The 13,099-nt window shown below is 42.1% G+C and overlaps 1 protein-coding gene across 4 annotated transcripts in view; it reads left to right on the top strand.

Moving 5' to 3' along the window:
* Positions 1 to 13,099, top strand: part of TTF1 (transcription termination factor 1) — a 78,276-nt gene that overhangs the window by 43,426 nt on the left and 21,751 nt on the right. For all 4 annotated transcript variants that reach the window (XM_053695882.1, XM_053695881.1, XM_053695880.1 and 1 more), the window contains 3 exons: positions 70 to 135; positions 8,348 to 8,433; positions 9,492 to 9,580. In XM_053695882.1, the coding sequence (XP_053551857.1) occupies positions 70 to 135; positions 8,348 to 8,433; positions 9,492 to 9,580 (241 nt within the window). The remainder of the gene's footprint in view (positions 1 to 69; positions 136 to 8,347; positions 8,434 to 9,491; positions 9,581 to 13,099) is intronic.

Below are 13,099 nucleotides of genomic sequence, written 5' to 3'. Positions count from 1 at the left end.
GTTACAGGGACAAGCAGGCAGTAAGACACAATATACAGGCTCTAACATCTTGTGCTCTTTGGTTTGCAGGCTTCACACGTCTGGAATAAAAGACAGCGGTCAGGTGAACTGGGCTGAGCTGGCTGATCATTTAGGGTAATGTTCTTGCAGCAATACACACTGTCCTTAAAGGGACACTGAACCCAAATTTTTCTTTCGTGATTCAGATAGAACATGCAATTTTAAGCAACTTTCTAATTTACTCCTATTATCAAAATTTCTTCATTCTCTTGGTATCTTTATTTGAAAAGCAAGAATGTAAGTTTAGATGCCGGACCATTTTTGGTGAACAACCTGGGTTTTTCTTGCTCATTGGTAGATTAATTCACCCACCAATAAACAAGTGCTGTCCAGTGTCCTGAACCAAATATTGTCTGGCTCCTTAGCTTAGATGCCTTCTTTTTCAAATAAAGATAAATACTGACTGCAGGTTCTCTTGTGTCTGATGAGCGCTGCTTGATAAATACTGACTGCAGGTTCTCTTGTGTCTGATGAGCGCTGCTTGATAAATACTGACTGCAGGTTCTCTTGTGTCTGATAACCACTGCTTGATAAATACTGACTGCAGGTTCTCTTGTGTCTGATGACCACTGCTTGATAAATACTGACTGCAGGTTCTCTTGTGTCTGATGACCGCTGCTTGATAAATACTGACTGCAGGTTCTCTTGTGTCTGATGACCGCTGCTTGATAAATACTGACTGCAGGTTCTCTTGTGTCTGATGACCGCTGCTTGATAAATACTGACTGCAGGTTCTCCTTGTCTGGTGACCGCTGCTTGATAAATACTGACTGCAGGATCTCTTGTGTCTGATGACCACTGGTTGATAAATACTGACTGCAGGTTCTCTTGTGTCTGATGACCGTCGCCTGATAAATACTGACTGCAGGTTCTCTTGTGTCTTATGACCGCTGCATGATAAATACTGACTGCAGGTTCTCTTGTGTCTGATGACCGCTGCTTGATAAATACTGACTGCAGGTTCTCTTGTGTCTGATGACCGCTGCTTTATAAATACTGACTGCAGGTTCTCTTGTGTCTGATGACCGCTGCTTTATAAATACTGACTGCAGGTTCTCTTGTGTCTGATGACCGCTGCTTGATAAATACTGACTGCAGGTTCTCTTGTGTCTGATGACCGCTGCTTGATAAATACTGACTGCAGGTTCTCTTGTGTCTGATGAGCGCTGCTTGATAAATACTGACTGCAGGTTCTCTTGTGTCTGATGACCGCTGCTTGATAAATACTGACTGCAGGTTCTCTTGTGTCTGATGACCGCTGCTTGATAAATACTGACTGCAGGTTCTCTTGTGTCTGATGACCGCTGCTTGATAAATACTGACTGCAGGTTCTCTTGTGTCTGATGACCGCTGCTTGATAAATACTGACTGCAGGTTCTCTTGTGTCTGATGACCTCTGCTTGATAAATACTGACTGTAGGTTTTCTTGTGTCTGATGACCGCTGCTTGATAAACACTGACTGCAGGTTCTCTTGTGTCTGATGACCGCTGCTTTATAAATACTGACTGCAGGTTCTCTTGTGTCTGATGACCGCTGCTTGATAAATACTGACTGCAGGTTCTCTTGTGTCTGATGACCGCTGCTTGATAAATACTGACTGCAGGTTCTCTTGTGTCTGATGACCGCTGCTTGATAAATACTGACTGCAGGTTCTCTTGTGTCTGATGACCGCTGCTTGATAAATACTGACAGCAGGTTCTCTTGTGTCTGCAGACCGCTGCTGGATAAATACTGACTGCAGGTTCTCTTGTGTCTGATGACCGCTGCTTGATAAATACTGACTGCAGGTTCTCTTGTGTCTGATGACCGCTGCTTGATAAATACTGACTGCAGGTTCTCTTGTGTCTGCAGACCGCTGCTTGATAAATACTGACTGCAGGTTCTCTTGTGTCTGCAGACCGCTGCTTGATAAATACTGACTGCAGGTTCTCTTGTGTCTGATGAGCGCTGCTTGATAAATACAGACTGCAGGTTCTCTTGTGTCTGCAGACCGCTGCTTGATAAATATTGACTGTAGGATCTCTTGTGTCTGATGACTGTTGCTTGATAAATACAGACTGCAGGTTCTCTTGTGAGAACCTGCAGTCCTAGGCAGGCAAAGCCTTTGATAAATCGACCCTAAGAATCTTAGCTATAGTCAACATCTGTTAAATCCAAATTAGATAATTTGTCAAGAAGATTATTGTAGCAGCATATAATGTGGCTAGTTAATTACCTGGGCTACAGCAATATCTTGACTAGGGAACATGTACACATTTGTATGTCAGATTAGTAATATTTTCAACATCAATCTTAGGCTCAATTGGGATTAAAGGACATATACTTTTCACTAGTAAATCTCTTTTGAAGTAGTCCAATCAAAAACCGTATGTTCCCATCCAATAAATGTTTACGTCAAGAGAGAGAGATGCAATACTTATTTATTTTACAAGATATGACAAGTCCACGGATTTCATCCTTATGGGATTACGCCTCCTGGTCAGCAGGAGGAGGCAAAGAGTACCACAGCAGAGCTGTATATATAGCTCCTCCCTTCCCTCCCACTCCAGTCATTCTCTTTGCCTGTGTTAGTGATAGGAAGAGGTAAAGTGAGGTGTTGGTTTTAGATTCTTCAATCAAGTGTTTATTATTTTTTAAAGTAGTGCCAAAGTGTGCTACTTCGTGCTGGGGTGTAGACTAGACCAAATCACTCTCTTCAGTTAATAAGAGAAGCATTTGGTGGCTTCAAAGCAATGGGATATGGTGGGACATATTTTCACTGCGCCTCCCATACTGTGATGCTGCCCTTTCTGTGATGGCCTGAGCTGGTTCTAACTCAGGCGTCATCTTTCTACAGGAGGGACCCAATGGACCTCTGAACCCTGTTGAGGCTGTCTTGCTGTCGGACAGCATAAAAGGTAAGTGCAGTTTTTATTCCTCTATAGGATATTCCTCAAGATATACCTCAGGGAGTCCTGCACTTACATGTATTTAGGGGAATCAGGGGCTCTGTCAGTAAAGAGTCTTTTCCCTGACAGCTTTAGCAGACTGGACCGTAAAGTTGTGGGGATTATATCTCCTTCACAGTAACAACCACATGGCGTCTTATTTCAGTTTTGGGAGCATGTGTTAGGCTCACTACGTGACAGCCGTGTTTAGTATGGGTCTTTGCCTTGTGGACCATGACTATTGGCTATCCTTTAGGGGCTTAGTGTGGAACGGTCTGTGTGTGTTTTCCCTTCCGGTACTTTCTGTCACAATCTGTAATGGCGACCGGGAGCGGTAGTTAGACTGTTCTTGGGAAACTCTAATAGGAATTAGTCTCTTTCTACATAAAAGTGTCATCGAATGTATAATAACGTTATGTTTGTGTACTGTTATTAGAGAGCAGGCGGCTCAGTTTTTATTTGCACGCTCCCGGTGCCTTTACAATATCAATGGCGACCGGGAGATGGTTGGTTACGCCCACGATGGGCGGGGATTTTCACTCGATACAGCTTCCATACTGATCAGCTGCATCGTTGTGGGATACAGGCCGATTAGGCTGTTGGCTGCCTAGATGTTCTTTCCTCGCTCCCAGTGCCTTTTTCAATAATAACAATGGCGACCAGGAGATGGTTATGTACGCCCACGATGGGCGGGGTTTGCACAAATTGGGTAGTTCTCCATAATCGTTAACGCCGTTGTGGGTTATGACTGATGGGGCTATTCTTAGACCGCAGACTGCTTAGGCTTATTACACGCTCCCGGTGCCTTTACAATAGCAAATGTATTTGTATTTATCACTGGCGACCGGGAAACATTTGACAATCCGCCCACGAGGGGCGGAGTTTCACTATGGTGCTAAAGTCAGGGCGCCGAGGTCTCTGCTTCCTCCTGCTTGTTAATGATCATTGTAGTATGGAGCAGGGCTTTTATTTGCGCAAGTAACTAAGCACGCAATCTATAGCAGTGTTCTTTTTTGTGTATAACATATGGCTCATTAAACAGTATCACATATACACTCTCCTGTTTTTGTTTGAGACTTAGGTCATGTTGTTATCTCATGACACTCTACGCATACATTTTATTATTTAGAATGTCATTTTTTATTTTTTTTTGCAAGCAAGAAGAAAATTTCTTTCAGTTTTATTTTTAAAGAGACAGTGATGTATAATAACGTTATGCGGTTCCCTGCAGGAATTATAGGCACCAGACAGAGGTGATTGTATAGCGCAATGGCTGTTTCACAGAAGCCAGTCGTTGTCACCCAATGGACCGCACAGCTACCCCACATATCTAAGGCTGAATGATTCCAGTTAGAATGTGGATGATATATGAGGTTTAAAGTGATAGTAACCTTGTTTCTGTGTAAACTTTATTTACAGGTTTGCAGCTGTTTATTTGTTATTTCATCCCTTGTGACATAGGATGATACTCGACAACACAGATTTTAATTGCTTTTCAATTTAAAAACACTGTTGATGTTCTAGAAGAGTCTCTTCGGTTTGAGACTTCTTTGGAGGAAAGTCAGATTAGAATTGAGGCCTTAAGATGGCTAATTCTTTTATTACGGGTGTTTCCTTCCAGATCACCAAATTGGCGGCTAAGAGTTTGGGATTCTCCATCTTTGAACGAGAGCCTTATGGTTTAAATCTTGATCTGCGAATGTGTCCTCAAAATCCAAGCTTTTGGCTATTCCTTTCAAAGGAAAGACCCTGTTCGGGCCTGACTTGAAAGTTATAATTTTTTTGACATTACGGGAGGTAAGGGTCATCTCCTACCTCAGGATAAAACATCTAAGCTAAGGGGTAGACAGAGTAATTTTCGTTCCTTTCAAAATTTTAAGGGAGTCCCCTCTTCCGCTAAACAGGAAGGGAATTTTGCACAAGCCAAGTCCGTTTGGAGACCCAACCAGGCTTGAAACGAGGGTTAACAACCCAAGAAGCCCGCTGCTGCTCCCAGAGTAACATGAAGGGGCGGCCCCCTGATTCGGGACCGGATCTAGTAGGGGGCAGACTTCTCTCTTTGTCCAGGCTTGGATAAGAGATGTTCAGGATCACTGGAAATCGTGTCTCAAGGGTATCAGCTGGAGTTCAAAAACTCTTTCCCAAGGGGAAGGTTTCTTCTTTCACGATTGTCTGTAGACCAGATAAAAAGAGAGGCATTCTTCCGTTGTGTAAGAGACCTCTCCACTATGGGAGTAATCTGTTCCGTTCCAATACAGGAGCAGGGACAGGGGTTTTACTCAAATCTTTTTGTGGTTCCCAAAAAAGAGGGAACGTTCCGACCCATTTTAGACCTCAAAAGTCTAAACAAGTTTCTCAGAGTTCCATCCTTTAAGATGGAGACCATTTGGACAATTCTTCCATTGATCCAGGAGGGTCAATATATGACTACCGTGGACTTAAAGGATGCATATCTGCATATTCCTATCCACAGAGATCATCACCAGTTTCTAAGGTTTGCCTTCCTGAACAAACATTTTCAGTTCGTGGCTCTTCCTTTCGGGCTGGCCACAGCACCCAGGATCTTCACAAAGGTTCTAGGGTCTCTGCTGGCGGTTCTCAGACCGCGTGGCATTGCAGTGGTGCCTTATCTGGACGATATTCTGATCCAGGCGTTGTCTTTTCAACTGACAAGAACTCATACAGACATGGTTCTGTCCTTTGTAAGGACTCACGGGTGGAAGGTGAATCTAGAAAAGAGTTCACTAATTCCGCAGACAAGGGTTCCTTTCCTGGGAACTCTAATAGATTCTATATCCATGAAAATTTTCTTGACGAAGGTCAGAAAGTTAAAGATTCTGAATACATGCCGAGCCCTTCAGTCCAATCCTCGGCCATCAGTGGCTCAGTGCATGGAGGTAATTGGATTGATGGTGGCGGCAATGGACATCATTCCGTTTGCTCGTTTTCATCTCAGACCGCTACAACTGAGCATGCTCAGGCAGTGGAATGGAGATAATGCAAATTTGTCTCCTCAGATAGATATGGATCAGGAGACAATAGACTCTCTTCTTTGGTGGTTGTCGCCGGATCATCTGTCCCAAGGGACGTGCTTCCGCAGACCCTCATAGGTGATAGTGACAACGGACGCCAGTCTACTAGGTTGGTCTGGAATTCCCTGAAGGCTCAGGGTGTGTGGACTCAGTCGGAGTCTCTACTTCCAATCACTATTCTGGAATTGAGAGCGATATTCAATGCTCTTCAGGCATCCATTTTCAGTCGGACAACATCACTACTGTGGCTTACATCAATCATCAGGGAGGAACAAGGAGTTCCTTAGCGATGACAGAAGTATCCAAAATAATTTGGTGGGTGGAGGCTCACTCTTGTTATCTGTCAGCAATATACATCCCAGGAGTGGACAACTGGGAAGCAGATTTTTTGAGCAGACAGACGTTTCATCCGGGGGAGTGGGAACTCCATCCGGAGGTCTTTGCCAATCTGATTCTCAGATGGGGCAGACCGGAGCTGGATCTTATGGCATCTTGTCGGAATGCCAAGCTCCCGAGTTACGGATCCAGGTCCAGGGATCCTCAGGCCGAACTGATAGATGCCTTGGCAGTGCCTTGGTCGTTCAACCTAGCTTTTGTGTTTCCACCGTTTGCTCTCCTCCCCCGAGTGATCGCTCGGATCAAACAGGAGAGGGCTTCAGTGATTCTCATCGCTCCTGCGTGGCCTCGCAGGACTTGGTGTGCCATTCTGGTGGACATGTCCTCTCTGCCGCCGTGGAAGCTTCCATTGAGGCAGGACCTTCTCATTCAGGGACCCTTCCATAATCCGAATCTAGTTTTTCTGCAGCTGACTGCTTGGAGATTGAACGCTTGATTTTATCTAAGCGAGGGTTTTCTGATTCGGTCATTGATACCTTGATTCAGGCACGTAAGCCTGTTACTAGAAAGATTTACCATAAGATATGGCGTAAATATCTTTATTGGTGCGAATCCAAGGGCTACTCATGGAGTAAGGTTCGGATTCCCAGGATTTTATCTTTTCTCCAAGAAGGATTGGAGAAAGGGTTGTCAGCAAGTTCCTTAAATGGACAGATTTCTGCTTTGTCTATTTTGCTACACAAACGTCTGTCAGATGTTCCAGATGTTCAATCTTTTTGTCAGGCTCTGACTAGAATCAGGCCTGTGTTTAGACCAGTTTGCTCCTCCTTGGAGTTTGAATTTAGCTCTTAATGTTCTTCAAGGGGTTCCGTTTGAACCTATGCATTCCATATATATTAAGTTATTATCTTGGAAAGTTTTATTTTTGGTTGCTATTTCTTCTGCTCGCAGAGTTTCTGAGCTTTCTGCATTACAATGTGATTCTCCTTATCTTATTTTCCATTCTGATAAGGTGGTCTTACGTACCAAACCTGGTTTCCTTCCTAAGGTTGTTTCTAATAAGAATATTAATCAGGAAATTATTGTTCATTCATTGTGTCCTAACCCTTCTTCTAAGAAGGAGCGACTGTTACATAACTTGGACGTGGTTCGTGTCCTGAAGTTTTACTTGCAGGCGACTAAAGATTTTCGTCAATCTTCTTCCTTAGTCGTTGTTTTTTCTGGAAGACGTAGGGGCCAGAAAGCTACAGCTACCTCTCTTTCTTTTTGGTTGAAGAGTATCATCCGTCTGGCATATGAGACTGCTGGACAGCAGCCTCCTGAAAGAATTATGCCTCATTCTACTAGGGCTGTGGCTTCCTCATGGGCATTTAAAAACAATGCTTCTGTTGAACAGATTTGCAAGGCTGCAACTTGGTCGTCTCTTCACACTTTTTCCAAATTTTCCAAATTTGATACTTTTGCCTCTTCCGAGGCTGTTTTTGGGAGAAAGGTTCTTCAAGCAGTGGTGCCTTCCGTTTAGGTTCCTGTCTTGTCCCTCCCTTTCATCCGTGTCCTATTGCTTTGGTATTGTATCCCATAAGTAAGGATGAAATTTCGTGGACTCGTCATATCTTGTAAAGGAAAAGGAAATTTATGCTTACCTGATAAATTTATTTCTTTTACGATATGACGGGTCCACGGCCCACCCTGTCAATTTCTAAGACAGGTCTTTATTTTTGTTAAACTTCAGTCACCTCTGCACCTTGGCTTTTCCTTTCTCTTCCTAACTTCGGTCAAATAACTGTAGTGGGAGGGAAGGGAGGAGCTATATATACAGCTCTGTTGTAGTGCTCTTTGCCTCCTCCTGCTGACCAGGAGGCGTAATCCCATAAGTAAGGATGAAATCCGTGAATTCGTCATATTGTAAAATAAATAAATTTATCAGGTAAGCATAAATTTCCTTTTTGTATTTCCCCTAAGGTTGACTTCCTGTTCTTTCTTTCTTACAGGAATATCCCCCCTATGGTTGTTCAGGTGCATTTTTATAAACTTAAATCAAAGTATGTTCCAAACTGGAAGAATGTAGCTTTTGAGGGTGAGTGTATTTGTTATGTTACATAATTGCTAATGTATTTAATGCTTTAACATATGTCGGCTTTTTATCCTGTGACTAATAAGGAAAGGCAAAATAATACTCTACAGTACAGTTCTAGAGGTCAGCAGTCAGGTAATAAGTCCAAAGCAAGCTATTTAGGGCACGCAAGAGTCTAAGGAACAGGCCTGGGTCATAACAAGACAAAGGGAACAGTCGTGCCAGGAACATCACAAACAAACAACCAAGCGCCAAATAGCAATTACAGCCACAATGTCATTTCTAAAGTCCGGGTCACAAATAGTGATATGTTCCTTCTTGTGCTATGTTTAGTGCTTCTATAGCCAAGCTCCACTGCCAACACCTTTTTTTTTTTTAGCACAGACTTAAAGGGACACTGAACCCAATTTATTTCTTTTGTGATTCAGATAGAGCATGTAATTTTAAGCAACTTTCTAATTTACTTCTATTATTATTTTTTCTTCGTTCTCTTGCTATCTTTATTTGAAAAGAAGGCATCTCAGCTAAGGAGCCAGCAATTTTTTGGTTCAGAACCATGGACAGCACTTGTTTAAAGTTGCTGTCCAATCAGCAAGGACAACCCAGGTTGTTCACCAAAAATGTGCCGGCATCTAAACTTACATTCTTGCTTTTCAAATAAACATACCAAGAGAATGAAGAAAATTTGATAATAGGAGTAAATTAGAATGTTGCTAAAAATTGTATGCTCTATCTGAATCACGAAAGAAATTTTTTGGGTTCAGTGTCCCTTTAAGCACATATTAAATAGTGCCTTAATGCCTGATACTGTAATATTATTAGTAATTAACTGTACCTGTGCAATGGCTGTCTTATTTGGGTATAATTACTAGTGAGGAGAAGGAAACCTTTAGGTAAGTGATCACCACAGACAGGGTGGGATTATACGCTGTTAGAAAATGATATTGCTAATTGCAGGAAGGGGGTGGCTACTGTGCTTGTATTGCGGATACATTTTGTCTGTGGTTAGTTTATGGAACAGTAACACTTCCACTACAGTTATTGTCATTGAATTTTTGCAGAAATTGTGCATCGGCTGTATAAAGATGGAATACCACAGCTGGAAGCTCTTCTACTCACAATGCGCACACAGACCACACTCCAGCCTCAGGTAATGCGTTTCCTTATAAAGAACATCATATACAAATAGATACGTGTAGTGATAAACAGCGGGAAGCACCTGTTTATAGGGAAGCATATGTTTCTATGGACTTCAGTAATGTATGTTGACCTATATATTGTGTGCAGTTCCAGGGATTCAACCCCCTAGTAAGGTGCGCTCAGGATGGGTGATGGTAGGAAAAAAGTCCGATGTCGTGGCAGCTCTTCCGATATAAACAGGAACAATAAATCAATCTACAACGGGAGACAAGAAGGCGCCGAAATAGGGTGATATCGCCAATACACTACGATGTGCTGTGGTGGAGAGAGCAATACTTACAAACGAAGCGGCACTATGGCGTGCCTGAAAACACAGACCGGGACCTCACTGTCGCCCGGGAGACCACACAATGGCAAGCAGCAAACCCCAGCCAATCACGTGGTTCGTCTGGCCAATCGGGATCCGATCAGCAAACACACCTTCCTTCTCTTTACTCCAATCCTCGGGGAGGTTGACAGAGGGATGTGTGGTAGCGATAGGCTCGGGAACCGAATGCTTGGGAACCAAATACTGCAGACACTCAAAAAGTGTGTAGTGTTAAGGAAAAAGAGGAGATCCACTCCAGCGAGGTACAAAGAGAAAACAAATTTATTAAAATGTCTTTAAAAACAGCAACGCGTTTCTTGGCTATACAGAGCCATTTCATAGGTTTCCGGTCTGTGTTTTCAGGCACGCCATAGTGCCGCTTCGTTTGTAAGTATTGCTCTCTCCACCACAGCACATCGTAGTGTATTGGCGATATCACCCTATTTCGGCGCCTTCTTGTCTCCCGTTGTAGATTTATATATTGTGTGACATCATATACAAATAGATACGTGTAGTGATAAACAGCGGGAAGCACCTGTTTATAGGGAAGCGTATGTTTCTATGGACTTCAGTAATGTATGTTGACCTATATATTGTGCTGTTTGTGCAAATCAGATACTAATGTGATTTTATTTTTAGATTTCCGGAGTATTATTAAGCTTATAAAACCAACTGGCTCTCATTAAAATTGCTTTACCTATAAAGGGTATTCCAAAAAAAATACTTTGTGATTCAGTCAGAGCATACAATTTTAAAACAAGCTTTTATTATCAAATTTGCTTTGTTCCCTCAATATTATTTGCTAAAGAGATACTTAGGTAGGCATCTGGAGCACTATATAGCAATATATAGTGCTGCCCTCTAGTGCGCTTGTAAATGGATAACATTCTTGTAAAACTGCTGTCACATAGTGCTTCCTCACTGCTTTTCAACAAAATATATCAAAAGAACAAATAACATTTGATAATAAAAGTAAGTTTAAAATGACATTCTCTATCTGAGTCATACCAGCAGCAGAGTATAAAATGTGTGAGAAATGGCTCCTTTATGTATATGAAATAGCTGGTTTTGCATCACAACCCATTAAGGGCTAGATTACAAGTGGAGCACTATTTATCGCTCTCGCTTGTGCTCTAACTACGCTAGAAGTATGCTTCTTACAAGGTGGAAGTAAAAAGTTTTCGCATGAGCGCTAACCCGATGTGCGCAAAAAGCTAAACTTAGAATATAGCAACCACAGTAGCTTATTCCCCCATAGAATTAAATAGAGTGTGAAAAACATGCACAACCCCAATCACATTTACTCAAATGCACTAACATGAAATATTCTGCTATGTGAAGAACATTGGAATGTGAAATGTTAATATGTTCTATATATATATATTTCTATGGATAGATATTTAATGCACGGTATATTATAATTATATTGTAGTGAGTGCAATCTATACAAATCATACAGAATATCCTTTGCTCTCTATTGCCGTTACGTGAAGCTGGGGATGATTTATTACTATTGGAACAAAGGCAGAGTAAACACTAATATTGTAATATGAATTACATTTTTATGCATAGTAAAACAACTTTTGCAATAAGTTTTTGTTATTTTTTTTGAAGCATTTTCCTGCCATGTATTTCTGTAAACTGTTGTCTAGTTTATACCACCACACCCTGTCTTAATCACAGAGGAATGGGTTTCCCGTCCCTTTTATTCTAATCACAGTGTGCGACAAGTTTGTGAGTGTCATTCCCAAAAATGAATGCCCTTGTTGATAATATTTATACAGCTGAGCTGTGGATTTTTTTTTATTTAACAGAGAATCCTTTAAGTTCCTAGCTAGTACCCTGTACATTGCGCGGTTGTGAAGGAGTTTACTAGCACAGATTTTCTGAAAGTGGCGGAGCTGCGTTAGTACTGAATGCTTCACTTCATGAGGCACGTAGATATAGAGCAGTCTTGCCGACATTGGCAAGGCCTGCGCTATAAACTACCCCCGATAAGAGGGCATGTTAACGGAACACCCTGTACATCACTCACCGTTAAGGGGGTAAAGCTGTTCTCTTATTTTAACCAATTACAGAAACCAGTCGGTAAAGTTATGTATCTTTATTCTGGGTGCCACCATCTTAAAGCGCGCATATTGTTATATCCTGTGATAGAAGCAATGAGCTTTCAGTGTTGTTACTGGCTGTTTATCATCTGTATCTTTATACTGGGTGCCGCCATCTTGTAGCGCACGTATTGTTATATCCTGTGATAGAAGCAGTGAGCTTTCAGTGTTGTTACTGACTGTTTATCATCTGTATCTTTATACTGGGTGCCGCCATCTTGTAGCGTATGTATTGTTATATCCTGTGATAGAAGCAGTGAGCTTTCAGTGTTGTTACTGACTGTTTATCATCTGTATCTTTATACTGGGTGCCGCCATCTTGTAGCGTACGTATTGTTATATCCTGTGACAGAAGCAGTGAGCTCTCAGTGTTGTTACTGACTGTTTATCATCTGTATCTTTATACTGGGTGCCGCCATCTTGTAGCGTACGTATTGTTATATCCTGTGATAGAAGCAGTGAGCTCTCAGTGTTGTTACTGTTTATCATCTGTATCTTTATACTGGGTGCCGCCATCTTGTAGCGTGTGTATTGTTATATCCTGTGATAGAAGCAGTGAGCTTTCAGGGTTGTTACTGACTGTTTATCATCTGTATCTTTATACTGGGTGCCGCCATCTTGTTATATCCTGTGATAGAAGCAGTGAGCTCTCAGTGTTGTTACTGACTGTTTATCATCTGTATCTTTATACTGGGTGCCGCCATCTTGTAGCGTACGTATTGTTATATCCTGCGATAGAAGCAGTGAGCTCTCAGTGTTGTTACTGACTGTTTATCATCTGTATCTTTATACTGGGTGCCGCCATCTTCTAGCGCGCGTATTGTTATATCCTGTGATAGAAGCAGTGAGCTCTCAGTGTTGTTACTGACTGTTTATCATCTGTATCTTTATACTGGGTGCCACCATCTTGTAGCGTACGTATTGTTATATCCTGTGATAGAAGCAGTGAGCTCTCAGTGTTGTTACTGACTGTTTATCATCTGTATCTTTATACTGGGTGCCGCCATCTTGTAGCGCACGTATTGTTATATCCTGTGATAGAAGTAGTGAGCTT

This window comes from Bombina bombina, chromosome 12 (genome assembly GCF_027579735.1).
Source record: "Bombina bombina isolate aBomBom1 chromosome 12, aBomBom1.pri, whole genome shotgun sequence".
In the NCBI taxonomy this organism is placed as follows: domain Eukaryota; kingdom Metazoa; phylum Chordata; class Amphibia; order Anura; family Bombinatoridae; genus Bombina; species Bombina bombina.
This window is presented reverse-complemented; position numbering and strand designations above follow the sequence as displayed.